This window comes from Panthera leo, chromosome D2, assembly GCF_018350215.1.
Source record: "Panthera leo isolate Ple1 chromosome D2, P.leo_Ple1_pat1.1, whole genome shotgun sequence".
Classification (NCBI taxonomy): Eukaryota; Metazoa; Chordata; class Mammalia; order Carnivora; family Felidae; genus Panthera; species Panthera leo.
This window is the reverse complement of record NC_056689.1, coordinates 59,711,941-59,733,514: the sequence shown is the minus strand read 5'-3', so window position 1 is coordinate 59,733,514 and position 21,574 is coordinate 59,711,941. Positions and strand designations below refer to the sequence as shown.

The 21,574-nt window shown below is 57.3% G+C and overlaps 1 protein-coding gene and 1 long non-coding RNA gene across 3 annotated transcripts; one reads left to right on the top strand and one right to left on the bottom strand.

The window, feature by feature from the left end:
- Window positions 1–4,958: 4,958 nt before the first annotated feature.
- Window positions 4,959–10,754, top strand: FGF8 (fibroblast growth factor 8). Of its 2 annotated transcripts, none has more exons than XM_042908350.1 (6): window positions 4,959–4,990; window positions 5,096–5,132; window positions 5,669–5,770; window positions 5,989–6,169; window positions 9,373–9,479; window positions 10,330–10,754. In XM_042908350.1, the coding sequence occupies exons 1-6, from the start codon at window positions 4,959–4,961 to the stop codon at window positions 10,618–10,620; spliced, it is 750 nt and encodes a 249-aa protein (XP_042764284.1). In that variant the 3' UTR covers window positions 10,621–10,754. The 2 variants fall into 2 exon arrangements, with proteins under 2 accessions (XP_042764284.1, XP_042764283.1); XM_042908349.1 differs by having other exon boundaries at window positions 5,096–5,167; window positions 5,698–5,770.
- On the bottom strand, window positions 7,013–10,535 carry LOC122202130. The gene is made up of 3 exons (XR_006194477.1): window positions 10,230–10,535; window positions 9,398–9,445; window positions 7,013–7,335 (listed from the first exon to the last, which is right to left on the bottom strand). It is a non-coding gene; the product is annotated as an uncharacterized LOC122202130 (long non-coding RNA).
- Window positions 10,755–21,574: the final 10,820 nt, after the last annotated feature.

The window sequence follows — 21,574 nt, the reverse complement described above, 5'->3', positions numbered from 1 at the left end:
TGAGCTGGTCTGGGCCCTTAGAAACCTGATTCCAGGGGCCAGATGGAGGGGACTGGCCAGATTGGGTGACAGGGAAACCAGAATCCGGGTGGCCTGGCATATGGGGGCAGAGAGGGTCCCCTGGGATTCAACCTCCTGGGCTAAGGGGTTCCTGACCCCCAGCACACCGCCTGGTGTGGGGAATCTCTGGTGCCTGTAATCAGGTGTTCTGGGGTGTGGGTGCTGCTATGCCAGGAAGAGAACGGGAAGTACCTGGTGTGAGCATTAGTGTGTATGTGACCAACTCTGAGGTCAGCAGTTCAGCAGCTGTGTTGATGTGGGAGGGGGGCAGTATTTCAATGTCCCACAAACAAACAAACAAACAAACAAACAAACAAAAGGTTAACTCCTGAGACAGCCTGGGGCCAGACATGCTGAGGATGGACAGAGTACAGTGCCCGGTGGGATGGTGGGGCCAGGCCCACTCCCTCCCACACTGGCTGCTGGGCAAATGAGTGAACAAGTGGGAGGGATCTCTAGATAACCCGAAGGGGCTGGTATTGGGGCAGGTAAGGTAAACTTGGGAGAGAGTGTCCCACAACACGGAAAAGCATCCCTGCTTCAACACATCCTTGGAGTAGGTTTCCCCACCCCTCCTGGTGAGAAGCTGAGGTTCAAGCTCTAACCTCCCTTTTTCTTCAAGTTAAGGATAAAAGAAGATGATTTCTCTCTGGGTTGCAGTGGTCAGGGTCGTAGGCCCCTTTCTCCTCTCCAGGATGACTGAGGTGCTTCCATCAGGAACCAGGGTAGCGTGGTGGGGGAAGTCAGGCTCGAGACCATTCACCTTTCTGTGGTCGTGAGGGAGGGGGAATGCAGCTGGCGCCCTCTGGTGGGCGAGGTTGAAACCACCTGTGGCCGTGCGGCTCCCCACGCCGCCTCGCAGGGGGCTAGGTGAGTGGTCTGGGCCGCCTAAGTTTAGGCAGAAAGCGAGGAGTAAGTCACTGAGGCTGACTTCACTCGTTCTTTGACTGATTCGCTAGAAGAGGTCTTGTTAGAGCCCTTCCCTTCCTCCTCTCGCCTATAACCTCCAGAGTCCTCAGCATGTGCTTGGTTGGAGACTCAGGAGACTGGCTGAGCGCAGAGAAGTCATCTCTGGAGGAAGCCTCCCCAGTCAACCCCTCTACCCCCTGCGCGTGGCCCCGTCCCGATATTTACCCCCTGCGAAGCTAGTGAGCGCTGATTGTAAGCCTTGACTGTTTCCTGCGTGGGTCTCCCTGCAGCCCAGGCCGGCGCCTAGCACGCTCCTGCCCGCAGTGGGGACCCAATCCACACCTTCCCCTTCTTCCAGGAGTTTCCTGGCCCAAAAGGGCGCCCCGCGGACAGAGTTGGGGATTGTTTTTTCTCCCTCCCCGCTCCCGCCTCTCCTCAATGCCCCTTCTGCCAGCTCAGCGCACAGTAGGAGCACTGCCAATTCACTTTGGCCTCGGAGCGCCGAGGGATGAAGGCGTACATCCGCGGTTTGCTGACCACTGGAGGATGGGCAGCCTTGTTACTTGGGGTGCGAGGGGAGACGACTCCCTGGCGGGGTCCGAAGTGCTTAACGCAGTCTCCGCGATTTGCATTTGAACAGTCGGTGGAGAGTCCGCGGCGCTTTGAACGCCGGGCGCAGGAGGCGCGAGTAGGAGCAAACTTCAATCCAGGCAGCCCGCGCCGGCTGGTGTGGATTTGAGGGGCCCAGGGTGGGCCTGGGGCGAGGGATGCGTTTGGAAAGAGGCTGAAGGTGTGTGTTTGGGTCCCCGCGAGGGCGTGTTTGCGGAGAGGGGCTGTTTGTGTTGGCAAGGAGTGTGTGTTTGTGTTTGCAGGAGGCGAGGGTGTGTGTGTGTGTGTGTGTGTGTGTGTGTGTGTGTGTATGTTTGTGTTTGCGGAGTGTGGGGGCGGCCAGGAAAGGTGGCCCGGCTGTCACTCAGCGATCAGGTTGACAGGCCCTCCCTCATCAGGGCCAAGGAGCTCTGATTGCAGATTCGAGGAAACAAAATAGCAATTGTAATTACGGGGCTTTGATAAGATAAAGGAAGGAGCGAGCTGGCCGGGAAGCGAGCAAGCGAGTGAGGGAGGGACAGAGTGGCCTGCTGGGGCCCCGGCAGAATATTTGCATCTGTCACTCAAAGGGCTGATGGAGCAGTACCTGGCACCCAATGTGAGGGTGTCCCCATCTGCCCCCCTTCCCACCCCGGCCCCAAGCCATAGGCTTTTGGGGAGATGCGAAGAATCTCCCAAACTGATGAGCGTTCTAGTTTGGGAGAAAGTTGTCCAAATGCAAAGGAATTCTTTCCTGTAGAGAGGCCCCTTGATAGAGGTTAAAGTGTAGTACTAAAACCTTGACCTCCCACTTTAAGGTCCTAGGATGCCCATCTCCTCTGGGGGAGGGAGGAGGGTGAGCTAAGATCATTGAAGTTCAGCTCAAGGCCTTCAGAACCTTCTGGGAGCTCCAGAACCAGAGTTGGATCCTGAGTCAGATACTCTGGCCTCTATCCAGAGAAGGGCAGGTGCCCAGAGTGACTCTGGTTGTGGCCCCAAGACTGTGCACACTAAGGGTGGGCTGGACTGCCATGACCCCTGCCTGAGTGCTGCTCCATGCTGTTTTCATCAGACTATTTTCAGAGGGCTGGGTCCCTGGTAGGGAGAAGGCCCTTCCCACCCTCTGCTCTCCATCTCTCCATTCACTTGTTCATTCATGCGTGTGCTCATGCGCACACACACACACCCCATTTTCAAGGGCCTACTGTGTGCAGGGCATGAAGTTAAAATGGTGAGCATCCTGCCTGTTTGAAGCAGTGCATCTGTGGAGGTAGACATTCAGCAAGTGGCCTGCAGGGCTCTAAGGCAGAAGAGCATAGTAAGGAAAAGGGCTGGTTTGGGCTGTGGGCACTGGAGCCCGCCTCACCTGTCTCCCTTCTAATGGGCTCACCTCTTAGTTGAGAGGAGACAGTGCCAGTCCAGCCTTTAGCAAAGACAAGTGCTCAATAAATAGTGGTGATTATAATCTGTTGCGGGGGGGAGCGGGTAGTGGGGAGAGAAAAGCAAGTCTTCCTGGGGAAGCCACTCATGAGCTGAGGTCTAAATGCTCGGCCAGTTTCTTCATTATTCATTCATCAAATACCAACTGCAGAACAACCTTGCCCAGCTCTGTGCCATGAGCTGCAAGTTCTGGTCTAAAAGACATGATCCTTGTCTGGAGGTCTGTGTGTGCAAGAACTGGCAGAGTGAGCAGACTCCTGGAGGTGGGTAACACGTAGGCTCAAGGAGTCTCCTTCTCTGAGGGAGGATGAGGTCTTGGGACAAGTACTCTGTTTTCCTATCTATGCATTGCTCAGTGTTATTATGGCTGGGAAGTGGGAAAAGGTGGGGCACAGGGACAGGTGGGGCACAGAGAAAGGGGAGGTAGGTAGAACTTTGGCTGTGCTGTGTACTGCTTCTGGCCTAATGGCTTCCTGGCACCGCCCCAACCCCTCCAGTCCAACCCCAAGGACATAAGGTGGGGGCAGTGGGGCAGGGGAGGTCATAGGTGGATGCAGCAGCTGCGTAGGGCATCAGTGGTTCCACCTGCTCCTCAGAAGTATCTGTCCCAGGGCATCTCTGCCCACCCAAGCTGCTCCTAAGGAAGCACCATGGCTCAGGGGTTCCAGAAGCCCCTTGGGGGAAGCAATGAGGGGCTGGGAGAGGCTTAGACAAGTCCCTACCTCCTTTGGTTTCCCCTCTCCCTGCACCGAGCCCCTCACATTTGACACAAAACACCAGTCCATGTCTAGTACACAGTAGGTGTGTAAATGCCTAAATGCACAAATAATGAGACCTTGAGAGGGAAAGGCGAGGCGGCCTGGATCTAAGTCTCTTCTCCAGGAAAAGCTGGGGATAGAAGTTATTTTTGCCCCCCTCCGCCTGCGGCTCTGGGAGAGCAGCAGCAACTATGGGTCCTTCCAGGGATCTCCGGGCTCCTCTCCCACGTAGGTGGCTACTTCAGGCTAGTGTATGTGGGACGGAGGCAGGGGTGATGGTGATAATGGGGGAGGGGACTCTTCTCGCTCTCAGGGTCTTCTTGGAGACCGGACGAGACAGGAGAGACCAGAAACCGGCAGGAAGGGTTACTCAGCAGAAAGCTGGTGGGGAGGTAGTGTCGCCGTCGCACACGCACGCACTACCCGAGAGCAGAGCGCACAGCCATTCACTCCCACGTCAGAGGCCACTTCCAGGGGGCACACGTGGCCGAAGCACACAGTAGGTGGCTCGGAGACCTGCCGCCTAGACTGAGGCGTAAAGCCAACGGGGCTCACCGTGGAGACCCGGCACTTTCCCACCCCGGCGCACCCCGCGGTCCGGGAAACCCCAGCCCGAGGCGTCCCCCATCCCCACGGGTCCAGACCCCGAGAGCGCGCGAGGGGGTCAGGCCCGGGATGGGGGCAGGCGCCCCCCGCCGGCCGCCCCCGCCCCTCCCGCGGTCCCCAGACCCCTCCCCTAGCCCAGACCCCCAATCCCAGACCCGCCGGCCGCCCCGCCCCGGTCCGCCCCGCCCCCGCCCCGGGCTGCGTCCGGGCCCCAGCTCCCAGCCGGGGGCTGCGGGCTCCGGCCGCCCGCCCCGCGCTCCCCCCTCGCGCCCGGTGCGGCGCCCCCCGCCCTCACCCCTCCCCCTCCCTTCCCACCTACCCACCCACCCTGCCGGCCCGTTACCCTCCCGCCCGCTCCGGCTCCTGAGCAGCCAGCGGCCACCGGCTCCGGCAGCGGCGGCAGAGCGACTCGGCGCGGCACGGCGTGGCGCGGCGAGCTCGACATTCCACGGGACCCGCAGAGCCGCGGCCGGACCGCCGCCCGCCTCCCGCGCCCCAGCCTTGGTCGGCCGCTGCCGCCCTCGGCTCGTCCCTCGCGGCCGCCCGCGGGCCGGCGTGATCCCGCCGGGGCTCTCGGTGCTCCCCGGGCCGCGCGCCATGGGCAGCCCCCGCTCGGCGCTGAGCTGCCTGTGAGTACGGCCGCCGCCCCCGCGTCCCCGCCCGGCCCGCGCCGCCGCGCCCTCTCCGCTCACCCCGCGCCCTCTCTCTCTCCCGCCCGCTTTTGTCTCCCACAGGCTGTTGCACTTGCTGGTTCTCTGCCTCCAAGCCCAGGTAAGGCGCACTGCGCGGCGGCGGGGCCCGGGCGGGCCGGCGGGGGCCGCCGATTGGCAAGTTCGGGCAGGGGCCCTTGGACCGAGCCTGCGGCCAGCGCTGCAGGGCTGGAAGGAACCTTAGAAACCCAGCCCCGAACTTCCCCGAGGAGGGAGCTAGGGAACAGAGAGGGAGCGCCCTGCCTCAGGTCACACAGCTAGTGTGCAGTGAGACTCGAACGCAAGGTTTCGGAGTCCAGCGCCGTCTCCGGTGCATTCTAGCCAGGTTGGGGTGGATGGGGGGAACTCTAGGGCCAGCCACACCTGGCTGCCGAGTAAGGGGGGAGCTGGGGCCCGGGAGCGTTCGTTGTCAGAAGTCCCGGTGACTGCCGCAGGGACTCTTCCGCGGCTCTCTGGGGACACTTGCGGCGGGTCTGGCCGAAAGATCAGGTGCCTAGGCTCTCTGCGCTCTCAACATTTGCTCCGTAAATTTGTCTTTATAAATGTCAGGGGTCGGGCAGCGCTGCCTCCCTACTTACAAGCGCCCTGCTTTTCTAGGAAGGCGGGGTGGGGGGGGGCGGGGTGAGGGGGGCTGCGCTGGGCAGGGAGCTTGCTTCCCTGTGCGGAGCTGGCCGGGAGTCCCAGGGTGTTTCCCAACAGGTAGGTCCAGATCGTTCCGGGCTCGTCGATGTTAGGCTGAGGCTGCCCGATTTTCCTGGGTGGGGTGTCGTGTCCTGAGCTGGCATGTTGGGGGGATCCCCCAGCCCCTGCCGGCTGCCTGGGGCAGTGGAGGGGCGAGCAGGGCGATGGGGGCCACTTGGGCCCCTGGGCAGAGTAGCATTATAATGGCGTGTTGTGTATTTTTCAATTTCCTAAAGGTAACTGTTCAGTCCTCACCTAATTTTACACAGCATGTGAGGGAGCAGAGCCTGGTGACGGATCAGCTCAGCCGCCGCCTTATCCGGACCTACCAGCTCTACAGCCGCACCAGCGGGAAGCACGTGCAGGTCCTGGCCAACAAGCGCATCAACGCCATGGCAGAGGACGGGGACCCCTTCGGTAAGGCGACCGGCACTGGGCAGGGTAAAGGTAGCTTGTAGAACATACGCCCCCTTTCCCTGGCTGGCCTGCTGTGACTGGACCTGCCAGCCCCATCTGCACCGGCAGGAGGCTTGTAGGCTCCCCAGCTCAGAAGGGAAGGAGTTAAGGCCAAAAAAAAAAAAAAAAAAAAAAAAAGCATCTTGGGGTCAGCTGGAGAAAAGAGGGCCAGCGAAGGGACCTCGGGGAGTACTTGGCCCACAGGTGCCCCTTCCCTGCCCAGCAGATGAATGAATCCAGGAGTCTCCCTTTCCACCTCCCCCATTCACACACCCCTCCCCAGCTGCAGGTGGAGGCAGAGGGTTCAGCGGGAGGGGGCCTCAGGTTTAAGGGAAGCTCTTGAAAGAGGATATGTCGCCAGGGCCCACAAAAGGAGAGAGTTGGGAAAGAGAAGGGAGCAAAATCCCCCCAAAACTTCCAACTTGGAGGGGGTATGCCATGAACCTTTAAATATTTTGATCAGAAGGGCCAATGGCACATGGGGACTAGGCTTGGGAAGGGGCCCTCTCCACTCCACTGACCCAGGAACCCAGGTGGTGGTCAGAGCTGGGCTCCGGGCTGTCCGTGGGGTGGTGAGTCCAGGGAGCTACTGCGGGTCAGAGAGACTGAGGACTGATTGATTTCTAAAACATTCAATATTCCTGCCTTGAAACAAGGCCAATTTCTAGAGTGCTGGATGTACCAAGAGAAAAGCAAGCCCTCTGGGCGGCTGGTGTTGTTTTTAGAGAGCGATTATTGTGAGTTTAAAAACCTTTAAATAATGACCAAGTTAAACAAGCATGAAAGGAGAGGGGAAGACTCTATTAAAATGTAATAAAAAGGTGAGGCATTTTAAGAGCTAAGAAGAAAAATGAAGAATGATATAAAACAGAAAAAGAACGAGCCTTTTTTCAGATGTGGAGTTTGAAAGGAGTTGCAAGTCTGTAAATGTTAAAAAAGAGGTTCAAGATTGTTCTCTATGAATCTCTGGAGAGACCCCCGCGTCTGGCAGAGCGATTAAAACTCTTCTTACTTTCACCTTTTTTAACATTTCCTGAATACTTTCTCCTCTTCTCGAGCCAGTTTGGGGGATCGAGTATGTCTCACTGCATTTTTTCTGCATCGACGTAGCTGACTTCCCTTCAAAGCTGGAGAAGGAGACATAATTTTCCCGGGATAAATCTGTCACTGGGGTGGAAGAATAGGTTTGAAAATGTTAAGCTTTCCAAAAGCCCGGTCGGGAAAGCCGCTGTAAACTTGCAGCCCCAGCTCCCCAGATCCATCCAGGAAGGGGAGTGGGGGCTCTCCGTGGTGGGGGTGGGGGGCGGCCTGCCCGGTGGCCGAGCTCCCCCGCTGCGCTGGCAGGGCCAGCCTGCCGTCCCTTTGTCCCTCTGTCCCTCCGAACTGGCTGCTTGCTTCTCCTCTCAGCTTCCAAGGAAAGGGAACGAATGCTTAGCTCCTCCTGGGTTTGCTCCACTGGAGCCAATGGTCCAGCATCCTTGGGTTTTGGGGACGGAAGAAGAGGCTAAGCGGGCCGTGGGTGAACTTGTCTTCAGACATCAGAAGTCTCATGCCCACTTCTGTCCTTACAAATGTAGGAAGCTTTCCAGGTTCCCTGGTCCCTGCCTGCCAGGCAGGGGTGGGAACTGGAGGGCCCAAGAGCAGAGAGGCTTAGGGTGTATGGCCAGCACAGTATGAGTCTGGGGGAGAATAGCAGAGAGGTCCTAGTTGCTTCCTTATGGGTCCCAGGAAGGAACCGAGGGATTGTTCCAACCCTGTCTGCCCCATTTGGCCAGAGTCCTCTTGCCCCTTCTCCAGCCAGTGTCCTTCCTGGCCCTTAACAGCAGCCACTCCTTGCTCTGGAAGGCAGATCAGGAGAGGGATGAGCAGACCGGCTGGGTCCAAGAGGAGGTGGGTGGGAGGGGAGGTGACAGCTGCATTTCCCTGGCTGACTTGGAGCCAGACTGGGGAGTTGGCCACTGGGTCCCTGCTCTGTGCTTATGTGAAGGGGTGGGGTAGTCACAGGCTGGGCAATGAGGGCTGCCTCACTGACCTTTAGTCAGTTCAGTTTTGAGGACAAAAAAGGTGCTGCCTTGTTAGGGCAGGCTGGGAGGCAGCTCTGGGAGTCCCAGAACTGCCTTCTCGAGCAGGGAAAATTCTGGGCTCCGCAGTGGAGAGGATAGGAGACCCAGCCTCTTCTGTCCTATCCCCAGCAGCTAAGTCAGCCCTCATTCCCTTCTTGGGGACAGCCTCAAAGGGAGGAGTTACGCAAAGAGCAGACAGGGACCAGGACTTCTGTGGCAAGTTGGCTGTCTAAGGGGAGGGGGCAGGGGAAGAAGGCACAGAATTCAGCTCCCTATCTCAGGGCTTTCCAGACGGAGAGGCAAGCATGCCTGCTTTTCTCCCCTCCTCACCCGCAGTAAGTGTTTGGTCACTGGGGTGAGAAGCCCAGCTGTGATGGAGGTTGAAAGAGAAAAGACTATTTGAGTCATTGATTTCTGGACACTGGGGCTGGGGACAGTGGTGACTGGGAAGCGTGGAGAAGAGCAGAATCCTCCCAGCTGGAGTCTGAGGTTCTGGGAGAGCAGCTGGCTATGTATGGGCCGTGTGTGTAGGGAGAGCGGTCATCTTCTCAGCAGAGCAGGGGTGGGGTGAGGGGGTCGTGAAGGCTGTGAGTTAGAACCTGAGGGGCCAGAAACAGGAGTGATGCTTTAATGTTTGGCCTCCCAGCTGATGTCACTGTTGTACCCCCAGAAGTTTGCAGTGATATGTGAGGCATGGACACATAATATTTTGACTTTGAAGGATCCCCCGAGATCTTTGATTAGAGTGGAGCTCTAGTCATGAAGCCTTGACATAAAAGTCAGTATCTGGTTTTAAAAGAGAGTCTTTTCAGTTTGATGGCCCCAAGATCTCTCTGCAGAACCGTTTGTACTCCATGATCTTATCCACCCCCTTATGTAAATCCAAGTGAGGGGCCTGGGGCCCAGAAAGGAGACTTGATCTTTCGCAAAGTTGCACAGCATATTGGCAGCTGGGCTGGGGCCGGAGCCCACATCTTGGGTACCTGCTCTTGGAGCAGTTGCTGGGGGGACGTGACAGGTCTGTGGGTCAGCTGGGGTGACGATGTGGTACAGTGGGGGTCAGGGAGCTTCCAATAACCATCCCCCCACCTTCCCTGACAGCAAAGCTCATTGTGGAGACAGATACCTTTGGCAGCCGGGTTCGAGTCCGAGGAGCTGAGACAGGCCTCTACATCTGCATGAATAAGAAGGGGAAGCTGATTGCCAAGGTGAGGCCCCAGAAGGAAGGGAGGGCCCCCCAAGGCCTGGGGAGTAGCTGGGCTGGCAGAGCCAGATCCCAACAAGGTGGGCAGAGAGACCCAGGGCCACCTTGGGGTTACCTAATGATTGGGGTGGGGGGGAGGTGAGAGAGAAGGAAACTGCTTGAGAGATGAAAAGCTATAAAGGCAAAGGAGGAAGAAGGAAGGCTAGGGTAGGGGCTGGCGGGGGGGTTGGTAAATTCCATATATCTTTTTAACAAATCGCCAAATTGCTTTGCTATTATGTCCAATTACATGGTACCAGCATTTGGAATGTTCAGTAAGCCGCAGGCCCAGCCCCTCGGCCTAGCTCTGAAATGGCCCCATTAGTCACGGCTCTTCTCCAGCCTCGAGTTCCCTGCTTCCTGGGCTTCTGGGGATTGGGGCTCCCAGTCTCCCCGCAGGTCTCCCCTCCCCCATGGGGTGGCTGCCCTGGGGCCCCTGGGGTCCTGAGGGGCTGAGGGGGGGCAGCTGGGGAAACTGGTGCCAGCAGCTCGGCCAGACTGGTGGGCAGGAGGCCAGGGCAGGCAGGGTCTGGGCCCCCTCTCTGCCCCTCTGTGTTGGGGCCCAGCCCCTCCGGAGACAACCATGTGTCACTGCTGCCCAGGAGGACAGGAAGTTGCCGGGTGGGCTGCGGCTTGTGAGGGATTAGAGAGCGGGTGCCCGGGCGGGGGTGGGGCTGCAGCTCGTGCCCACCCTGCCATCTGCTGGGGTGCCCACCTGCTGTCTGGGGCCGCCTGCCCTCTGCCTCTGCTGGGGGGGAGCTCCGGCCAGAGCCCAGTAACGCCACGTCTGCCCCCTCCCCACCCCCCACCTGCAGAGCAACGGCAAGGGCAAGGATTGCGTCTTCACGGAGATCGTGCTGGAGAACAACTACACGGCCCTGCAGAACGCCAAGTACGAAGGCTGGTACATGGCCTTCACCCGCAAGGGCCGGCCGCGCAAGGGCTCCAAGACGCGGCAGCACCAGCGCGAGGTCCACTTCATGAAGCGGCTGCCCCGAGGCCACCACACCACGGAGCAGAGCCTGCGCTTCGAGTTCCTCAACTACCCGCCGTTCACGCGCAGCCTGCGCGGCAGCCAGAGGACTTGGGCCCCCGAGCCCCGGTAGGCGCCGCCGGCCCCTCCCCGCCGCCGCGCGGAGCGGCTCCTCTTGCGCGAGCACAGAGAACCTCCAGCGAGGTCTGCGCTGCTGAAGGCTGGGGAGGAGCTGGGGGAGCCCCGGGTGCTAGCTGTTGATAATTGTTTGCTGTTGGGCTTTTTGTTGTTGTTTTGTTTTGTTTTGTTTTTTAAACAAAAGAGAGGCTCTATTTTTGTATTCCACTTGGCTGTGGTGTCTTGTCTTTTTAACTTTCAGGAAGGCCCGGGCAGCGGCCTAGACTGGGATTCTGGCGGGGGTGCACCCAGAGTGGGGGGGCTTTTCTAGCCCAGCAGAGGTGCTCCTGAACCCCAGCACCTGTAGGACAAGCTGGCCAGGCGGCCAGTGACTCTACCTCACCCCTCAGGTGTGGGGAGGGAGGGGAGGGTGGGGACTTAGGGCAGGTCTTTTAAGGGTGGGTGTCAGTGGGGCGGGGGGGGGGGGGGTGGGTGGATGTGTGTTGGTTGTTATTAAATGACTGGAATATTTATTTAACTTGGGTATTAAAAACGTGTGTTGGAGAGTAAGTCCTGCCAGTGGTCAGCTTCCACCCCCTCCCCCAGCTGCCCTGGCAGAGGAGAGATGAGGCAAATCAGGCCCCAGTTCTGACTGTAGCTTCCTTCCAGCCTGACTTAGATCCCTTGCCCGCATCATTGTCACAGAGGTGCTCTCCGGATAGGACAGAAGCAGGGAAAGGGGCAAGAAGAGGCACTTGCTTAGCTGGTCCTGGGAGCTCTCGTACATGGACCTCCTAGCTCTTAACAGGAGTCACTACCATCACTTCCCCCGCCACCTCTGGGGCAGAAATGATGGCTCTGCTAGGACCAGAACTGCGTTCATGGATTCCGTGAGTTGTTAAAAAGTGCCTCTGTGTGTGTGCCTAGGTCTGTGTGGGAGACAGGTTGGAGATGCCAGAGCTGGCTCTTTCTGAGGAGCAGGCTCCAGAGAACGAAAGAAAAGAGCAGTTGCCAGGGCCCAAGGCGGAGGGTACGTTGGAGGGGAGACCACCAAGACTGGTGTTGACAGTCACAACATGGAGCAAGTGTTGACTTTTGAGGATTCTGGTTCGAGAGCTGAGAGCAGAAGGTGCTGAGCTCAGGTGCTGCCAAAGGGCCCACGGACCAGGTCGTGGGAGGAGCGCAGGCCCTGGAGAGATGGGGCCTAGGGGGAGAGGAACTGGGCCGGACCGGAGGGGAAAATTCGTGGGGGGAGAGCAGGATGCAGACTCTGGCCTGGAGGACCAGGCAGCAGCTCATAGGTCAGGAGGACTGGCCTGAGAGGGAAGACAGCTGTGGAAGGAGGGGGACCAGGCCGTGCCATGGCAGTGGCAGAGCAGGTCATGGTGCGGACACGGGGGGGTGGCCTGCAGTGGACGGAGAGGTGTGTGCGTGTGCGTGTGTGTGTGTGGACTTGTGAGATGGGCATCATGCCACATCGAGGGAGAGTCCAAGCCCAGAGGCGGCAGGTCTCCTGAGGGCAGAGCTCACCCAGTCTTCATAACTGAGGCCTCCCATTCTGGCTGTTTCTGCTGCCTTCTTTGACAGTGCCCTTGGACTGGTCCCACGGTCCAGTCATTGGCCCAATCCAGAAGCCTCTTCCCTCTGGGCCTCTGTTCCTTGGCACTTCCGTTGGGTGGGGGGAGGGCACCCCAAGGCTTCCTAACCACGTGGGCCTCTCGGAGTTGAAGCTGCAAGTTCCAGTGCCAGGCCATCCAGGTGGACCAGGAGTTCGAGGGCCTTGGGGTAGAGAGGTTGGGGATGCCCTGGGCTCTGTCCGTGCCACCTTGTCTGGCTTGCTATGGGGGCGAGAGGCTCTGGATAGAGTAGGTGTCTTCTGGCGCATAGACACCTGGGATGTGGGGAGGGGCTCTAGACATCTCTCTTCCTGCTCCCCCAGTTCTTAGTGCCTCCTCCTCTGCTCTATCCCCTCCCCTCCCCCTTTAATTAATTCTGGGTGAGCAGCCTGGCTTTATTGTGCAAGGAACTAGGGTCTCACTGTGGGAAAAGTCACACCTTCTGAGCAGCTTCTGATGCCATGCAAATGAAGAGACCGTCCAGGAAACGCTTTCATCTGCACGGCCGCCTGTCCAGCCCCCAGCCCAGTAATTGCCCACATTTCATTTGTTTGAGAGCAATTCCTGGGGGAAGCCATAGGGTAGGAGGGAGTCTGGGGTGGGGGTGGGATGTCAGGCTCTCCCTGCCTGGGATCCTGGCCACAAAGTGGGGCCAGTCTGGGCCAAGGCTGGTCACTGGCTAGGCCAAAGCCACTCCTGATGCCCGAGTACTCCAGGGTGTTAGGTGGAAGTGTGCCGTGGTTGCTGGAGGGAGAAGAGGTGAGCTGTCCAGAGAGCCAGACCTGCCTTACAGAGAGGCGAGAGATGACCGGGGGGTGGGGGATGGAGGGGTGTAGAGGTGGACAGGAGGTGGGGATATGCTCCTTGAGGCTTCCTGGGCCTTTGGGAAGGGGTTGACTTCCAGCAGGAGCCCAGGCCAGGGACCCATGGGAGTGGAGCCCAGAGTGGTGCGGCTAGGCTGGGCTGGAGCACCCACCACCTTGTTTATCTTTGCCCTGCTGCCTCCTCAGAGCCCTCGCTAATGGGGTTTTACAGCCCACTCAAGCTGCAACTGGCCAAGAATCAATCATTACCGGCACTTAGTGGTTTGATAGTTAACAGCCTGAACTGAAGCCAAACTGGTTGTTAACTGTGATAACAACTGATTTCAAGGGGTTATTGCCGGCCCAATATGCTCAGTCCATTTATTTCGGGGGAAACAAGCAGGGAGCTGTTGCAAGGCCCAGAAAAGGGAGGAGAACTGGGCTCTTCTCGGCCAAAAGGTCTGCTGCTCTTAGAGTGGGTGCTGGCTGTGAGGGCCCTGGGGCCTGCCTGAGGTCTGCACCAGGCTTGACCTCCCAGGACTCACTCAGGACCTGTGTGCAGGCCCAGGTGACCCACACAGAAGGCCCTCTCCAGTCCTTTCTCCTTAGTTCTTACCTCATCCCGATCCCTCCTCTCCTTTTTTTTTTTTTTTTTTTTTTTTTTTTTTTTTTTTAATAGCAGTACTGTCCATGAGACCCTCACAGGGACCAACTCCCCAGGAGGAGGAGGCAAGCCTAGTGGGCAGGACTCCACTTGTCCCCACCCAGCAGGTGGGGCTGGACCCGCTCACCCATTTCTCTCTTACCCGAGCCTCCCAGAACCCTGCCAACTCTAAACCAGAACCTTACCTTTCATTTCAAGGTCAGCGAAGACTCCACCCAAGCCTGGATAAAGCTTTCTGGAGAAAGCATGAGTGAGGGCTCCCTCCTCGGGGTTCTGTCCAACCCTACCTTCTCCTCCAGCCTCATGGCCAAGCATCATTCTAGAATGCTGCCACAGCAAAGGACCTCAGGAGTTCCCCCATCATCTATAGACAGACAACATAGGGCCCGAAAACCACATAACAAGGGTCAAAGCCAGTACTAGAAACCAGGTATCAATTTCCAGACCCAGGCTGCCTCTTGAGGATTGTAGGTCTTTTCCTAATTCCATTCATTCATTCATTCATTCATTTGATATTTATTCAGTGTCTATTGGGGGCTAGGCTCCATTGTGGGTAGAGGGACAAGCAGGAAAGGAGACAAAAGCCCTTGTCCTTAAGGAGCTCATATTCTAGCAGGGTAGGGGGACAGAGCAAAGAGTATATAGTATAGGAGACACTGAGAGCCATATGGGGGAAAATGCAGAGAAAGAAATGAGTGTGAAAGGTAGGGTAGGGGAGTAGCAAGTTTAAATAGGGTGCTCAGAGAAGGCCTCACTCAAATCTTAATGTTTGAGCAGACACCTGACCAAGGTAAGGCATTCAGGCACTGGGGAGGTAGGGGAGGGGCCATCCAGGGGCCATCCGGGTGGAGGGAACAGCAGGTGCAAATATTTCTGCATTAGGGGAGGAGGAAAGGGGCCAGTGAAGTTTGGGCAAAGTAGGGAGGATATGGGTGTGTGTGGTGGGCAGGGGGCATGGAGAAGGCTAGAAGCTGAGGTGAGGCCAGAGAAATGGAAGGGGTGGTAGTGGAGGGCCGATGACCACATGGGGCCGTTGAAAAGACTTTAGTTTTGATTCTGAATGAGACAGCAGACCATCGCGGGGGTGGGGGGGGGTGGTTTGAACAATAAGGTGACAGGCTCCGAATGAAGTTTTAACAAGATGACTTTGCAGCTATGCAGAGGACAGACAGCTCCGGGGCAAGGGAGACCAGTTATGAAGTCACCGCAGTAATTTAGGTGAGAGAGGATAGAGGACTGGGGGCAGGGAGAAGGGATTGGGATTTGGGGCAGTTTTTGCAAGTGGGGATGACAAGATTTGCTGATGGGTTTGAACGTGGGCTGTGAGAGAGATGGGTTGAGGGGTTTCCAGGGTTTCTGGTCTGAACCACTGAAAGGATGGAGGGGCCATTTGCTGACACAGAGAAGATTCCAGAAGGGGCAGATTTTGAGGGGAAGAGCAGTTTGGTTTTGGATATGTTACATCTCTGCTAAGTAAACACTCAAATGGAGATGAGTCTGGAGAGCGGGGGAGACGTCTAGTGTGAAGATACAACTTTGGGAGTATTCAGCACCCAGGTGTTTTTTAAAGCAGGAGATGGAATGGGTTCCTCCGGGGGGGTGAGCAAAGCTAGAGAAGAGAGGAGCCCCAAGCCTGACCCTGGCACACTCCAAACATGGAGAGGTCAGGGGGTGGGGGGAGTCAGCCGAGGAGATAGAGCATGTGTGGCCCATGAGGCTGGTGGGAGGAAAACCAAGACGGTGTGGTGTCCTGATGATGTAGCACAAAGATAATGTCTGGGCCCGATGCTTTAAGTGCCCTACCCCCGACCGACCCCAGGGCCGAGAGGGAGTAGCCAACAATACGGTGGTTTCACCTGGGAATCTCCTGGGCTCTTCTGTCGGCCTCCCCCTGCCTCTCATTCTGCTGCCTTTACTCCAGAACCTAACTCAACTCCAGTCCGCCTACTCTTTGACTTCTCTACCCGACCACCCTGCTCTAAGCCGTCACTAGCTCTTGTCTGACTTATGGGAATCAGCCCCTAACTGCTCTCCCTGGTTCCTCTCATATCCCCTGACTATGCTTTCTGTGCTCAGCAGCCAGAATTTCCAAAACACAAATCTGATCGTGTTACTCCACCTTATCTAGAATTGAACTCAGACTCCTTTCCATGGCCCGCACAGTCCCCTGCACGCTCTGGCCCCCTGCTGCCTATATAACCTTAGGGCTTAGCCACTTTCCCTCTTCCCGTGGCACTTGGGCCACACCTCCTTCCAGCTTTTCAAGCGAGCCACGCTCTCATCTGCCTCAGAGCCTTTGCACATGTTGTTCCCTCTGCTTGTAGTGCCTTTCCTCTAGATCTTGCAGGGCTGACTGCTCATTCTGTAGATCTCTGCTGTCACTCTCTGCTTTATTTATTACCCTTATCACTATCTCATATTATCTTTTTTAATAGGTTTTTATGTATTTATGTATGTATTTAGAGAGAACACTAGCAGGGGAGGGACAGAGAGAGAGAGAGAGGGAGAGAGAGAATCCCAAATAGGCTCCTCGCTGTCAGTGTGGAGCCCGATGAGAAACTCAATCTCATGAACCGTGAGATCATGACCTGAGCCAAAATCAAGAGTCAGACGCTTAGCCGACTGAGCCATCCGGGTGCCCGATATTATCTTGTTTTTCATATACTTGCTTTTGTTCTGTCTGTCCCTCCCAGGAGAGCAGAGACTTTGAATTGCTTACTATCCAGTGCCAGAACCAGTGCCTGGCACGTCGTGGGTTTTTGGTAAATGTTGGTGGAAGCAATCAACTGATAGAATGAGAGCAGACTGAGGGGCCATTGAGTGGACACGGAAGGTTGGGGGTCCTCTGTATCCAGAGCTGAGTCAGTCTTGAAATGCCTGAAGGTCGGGGAGACTTGAGGATGGTCCTGTGATAGATGATCCTTGGAGCTCATCCCGATATGCACAGTCTTATTAAAAGGAGGTCCAAGGCTGTCTGAGCCAGGCTCACTCCCAATTTTCTCAAGCTGCAGTACCTGTTTCCAAAGCCTGGACAAATGAGCATCTAAGCAGGGCCTGTTGGGATGGACATATCAGAACCTCCCCCAAATTCTGCTTCCTTCCCTGCCACTGACTTTCCACAGCAACCAGGGGACTTCAAAGGAGAGTGAAGGGGAATTAAGAGCCAGAGAGCAGAGAAGAGAGGAGGAGTAAGTGGTGGCAAGACAGATGGGGAGCTGGCAGGAACTCCGGAGGACCCCCAAGTCCCATGGAACTGTGGAGAGTGGTGCCAGTAAGGTCCTTTTGGTTGCCCTGCTTCCCCATCTGGATCTCTTGCTGACCCTCAAGAACTAACTGTCCATCTGGGCAGGCCGCAGAGCTGACCCTCATGCGTGGGCTCCTCCTACTGGCTGGCAAATGCTAAGAAGGGCTCAGGCTCAGTCCTGCAGTCCGTCACTGCCCCCCCCCCCCGCCCCAACCCAAACCCCGCCAACCTCACCCCCTGCACCCCCTCTCTCAGTGAAGCAAGCTCAGGCCGCTGAATCAGTCTGGGAGCTGTGTTTCTCCTCCCTTCCTTCCTTGGCTGTGGTTGGAGGGAGCACGTGGTGAAGAGGAGAGTCAGGCATTCTCTTATGCCAACCAAGGTCTGAAGCTTTGGCACTGGGGGATTAAGGCCCCCAATCGTGAAGAATCAGCTGGGCTCTAGTTTGGGGCCTGGCTGGAGGTACTCAGAACAGGGGGCCAGAACTGGATTCTGCTTTGAGGAGGCAAAGAGGAGCCTGGACAGAGCTCTCTGTGGTTTGCAGCCTTCCACTACCTTGGGTCCAGAGAACCAGAAAATGCCTGGGCCCGGGGCCTGGGAGTGGCAGAATGGCAAGCCCTCGAGGAGCCGGGGCACCAGGCCCTGAGACCAAAGCCAACTGCCTGGAGAACCAGCCAGTGACTTTCAAGAGTGGGAGTGGCCAGGGCCAACACCAAATTCCAGCTGTCCCTGTCTGCCCACAGGCACACAGCTTCCAAACACTTGGGCTCAAAACCTCTGCCTTCTTGGCCTCCTCCTTGTTTCCAGTCTCCGACATTTAACATTTCAACTTGACAAACATCACCAACTCTTGCTAAATCTTTCCTCACAGAGCAATTCCCCCTGTCCCATCACAACCTATGCTGGGTTACTGCACGCCCTCCTGCCTCCCTGTCCTGCCTAGTCTCTCCCTGGGCTTTCTGTGCACCCTCCCCTCCCTGCCTCCCGCAGCTCTCAGGAATGAAGAACAAGCCCATAAAACATTCATCATGGGTAATACACCATGTAGGACCTGCCCGATCTCAGTTCCGATAGGAGAGGCTGGGTCAGTAGGATGCTGGGTCTTTGGCTTCCGAGGGTTTGGGCTGACTTCTCCATCTTGGGCTCAAGTTCCAGCCCCTTCCATTAAGCCAGGCCTGAGCCTCTCTGGTGGGGGAGTGGGGGGGGTTCTGGGTAGAGGTGCTAGCATCCCTGGGGACAGAGAGGTGGCTTCGAAGGGTGCTCCTAAGTGAGGCATGACTGGTAGCTGGAAGACGAGATGAGCTGTGACCAAAAGCCAGAGGTTTGTGCTGAGAGGGACAAGGGGAACAGGGTCAGAGCCTAAGCGTTCGGTAAGACAGGATTGTGCACCGGTGTGAAGAAGGGAGGGAACAGCATCCGGGGCAGGTCTCTGTGTGGGGGCACTTCCATCACACCTGGGGGGCAGGTAGAGAGAAGGGAAAAGGAATCTTCTCTTACTCTCCCAACACCCCTGGAATTTGTTCTGACACTGATGTGCCCATCCCTCCCCCTCCCAGCCAGGCCTAACCAAATCGGAGAAGGAATTCAGAAAAATGGCTACAGCAGCAGCAACCAGAAATCAGACGCGGTGGCTCAGTGTGACGTTAGGAGTCAGGGCTTTGGAGTCAGACAGAACTAATCCTGAATCCTGGCTCTGGTGCTCCCTAACTGTGTAAACTGTAAGTCACCTCACTTCTCTAAGCCTCAACTTCCTCACCTGCAAAACGGGCCACATACTCCCCTTTACAGGGCTGTCATGCGGGTGAGGGTTTACGGAGCCCGGTGAGCTGTCTGGCAGAGTGCCTTAACTACGGTTCCTAACGAGTGGTGGCTACTGTGCGGAGGGACTCTGGGAAAGGGGTTGGGCCGGCGGAGTGAGGTCCCCGCAAGCCTGGGTTCGTCCAGTGATGTCATCCAGGAGGCACCATGAGGACAGGAGAAAGGCAGAGTCTCCAGGGAGGCTATTTTCCTGGGAAAACATCTCTAGCGACTCAAAGGCCCAAGGAAGCCAGGAAGCCTGAGATGAGGGGCAAGGCCCTTCATGCACAGAAGGCCTAACCTTGTCCGCTCCCTCTCACTTATCCAGGTGGACATGCCAGCCAAAGGCCTGAGCCCCTGAAGGCCTGGGATTGCTGAGAGGGGAGGTGTGGTGGTGTCCCGCAAGGGGGACGGTCTTCCAGCTCAGTCCTAGAGGCCAGTGTGTGAGTCTTAACCACCCTGCTGCCCAGACCCGGCCTTGCCTCCCCTCTCCCAGCCCCCAAAGCAGGGGCTGGGGAGACAGTTGTCTGCACTGTCTGGAGTTGGAAGAATGGAAGGAAGGAGGAGCAGAGAGAACGGGGAGAATCGATATTCGAGGCTTCACCTCTTTCCTCCCAGCCACTGCCAAGCCTTTCCTCTCCCGGGGGCCTTGCACTGATTTGTGCCAGGCTTCCCGGGCACCCACTCTGTGCCAGCCATCGAAGCAAGTATTATGGTGAGCAAGTCAGATAGACTCCCGAGTCCCGAAGCTTCCTTTCCAGTGCAGATGGCCACGGTTCGCCCGTCAGTGCGGATGAAGGGTGGGAAAGGCTGAAGCAGAGGAGGAGCACGGGGTGTGTGAGGAAAGAGAGGTCCCGGGGCCGAGGGGGGCACACCGCTCAGACGTGAGGCCATGCTGGCTTAGAGGCAGCCGGGTGGGAGCAGGGACCCTGGGCTACTCCCGGTGGTGAGTTCAGCTCAGCTCAGTCCCGACTCGGTTCAGTGCACACTGAGGGCAGAGTTGCTGGAGATGAAGGGGTAGACAAGGCAAGGTCCCGCCTTCAGGCTGCACCCCTTGCCTTGGAGTTCACAGGCGAGTAAACGCCCTGCCGCCAGACCGCGTGGCGTGGGCAATGCGTGGGTTAGCGCCGCGTACCCCGCTTGACCGGATCATGAAAGCGACCCCGGAGAAGATGAATCAAGAGGAGCAGCTGTGGAATCCTCAGGGAAATTCTTCTTCCCTGAACCTTCATTTCCTCATCTAGAAGGTAAAAGGTTTGAACCAGATTATTTGTTTCAGGGGAAAAAAAAAAAAAAGTTGAGCAGCAGAACCTAATTTCCTGAGGAAACCCCGCGTAGAAGTCTATTTCATAAACTAGACGTAGACAGTATTTGCTTGGGTCAGCGCAGGGACTGGGATCCTCTCAATTTCGTCCTTCGAGTCTGACATTTCAACTGGGGCAGGCGGGGGAGGCGCTGGAGGGTCTGAGTCCTTCAGGGTTCTCTCAGGCACCCAGGGGACGATGCTGGCAGGGACCCCCCAGAGAGGCAGGGCTGGGTGGGCTGCAGGCCTGCTGTCCAGGGCCGCCCCCTGGGCCCCGCCGCGGGGGAAGGTGCCTCCAAGAGGAGCGGCGAAACCCACTCCCTCCTCAGAGCACCTGGACCGGCGAGGCTGTTCCCACAGCCTCTCAGAGAGGCTCCCGTCTCTTCCTGCACTGACCACTCACACCCAGGGATTATCCCAACCAGAAACTTCCATTCGGAACAAAGCTCCCAGGAATGAAACCCGAGCTACCACTGAGAGGCTCCCAGGCTAACTGGGAAGTGGCTGGGAAAGGGAGGGAAAACTTGCAAAGCAGTGGGAGCCTCAGGGAGGCCGTGAAACCTGAAGACAAACGACCAGCCAGCGGACTGGTGCTCTGGAGCTGCCACTGCCCTTCTGCAGAACCAGAGGTCAGGGCTGAGCCGAGTGGGAAAGCGAGGGGGAAGTGCACCCCCAGGCTGCGCGAGGGGAGAGTAATTGGTGCACCTGTGGCTAGGGCCAATATCCCCTGCGAGGCCCTCAGGGCTGGCCTGCAGTCACTCAAGCTGCCCCTCCCTTCCCCTCTTCCCCCCACCCCCTCCCAGCTGCTTCCACTTACTCCAGTGGGCCGCCGGATGGGTCCGCCCGCCGCAGGGCTGCCAGCACCCCCAAGGCACGGGAGGGTCATAGCCACGGTTACCATTTGTCAAGCACCCAGCAGGTGCCAGGCGGGCCGCATATGTTATTTCTAAGCCCCGCGATGGCCCTGCAAGGTGGGCGCTACTGGCCCCATTTCACAGATGGGGAGACTCGGGCTAAAAACATAAGCAATTTGCTCCAAGTGATAGAGCTGTTTAGTGGTTGACCTAGGATCTGAGCCCAGGGCTTTTGGACTCTGAAGTCTTAGAGCAACTTCTGCCACACCACACTCCGCAGTCATAAACTTCCTCATCAGAGCCCAAGAACCCTAGTTATTTCAAAAATCAACTCTTCTTCAGGTCATGGTACGAGACAAAGGAAGTGCTGTGAGTCGTCCTCTCTCTAGCTTGGGTCCCGTGACCATGTGAAAGTGATTCGCTTCTCTGGGGTTGACGCCTCCTCATTTGTAAAATAGGACGCATAAGAGTGCCTACTTAGAGGTGGGGGGGCCAAGGGTAACACATACAAAGTATTTAGAAAGTTCTGGGCACAGAGGAAGCGCTCAATAAATGCTATTATTGTTATTTGAAGAAGTCCTTGTCCCCTTTGCCTAGACAGCCCTGAGGAACAAGCCTTGCACCAGGCCGGGTGGATTATCCAAAGCCCAACCCCCTCCCTCCAGGTTAGAAGGCACCTCAGGTATTCTGGG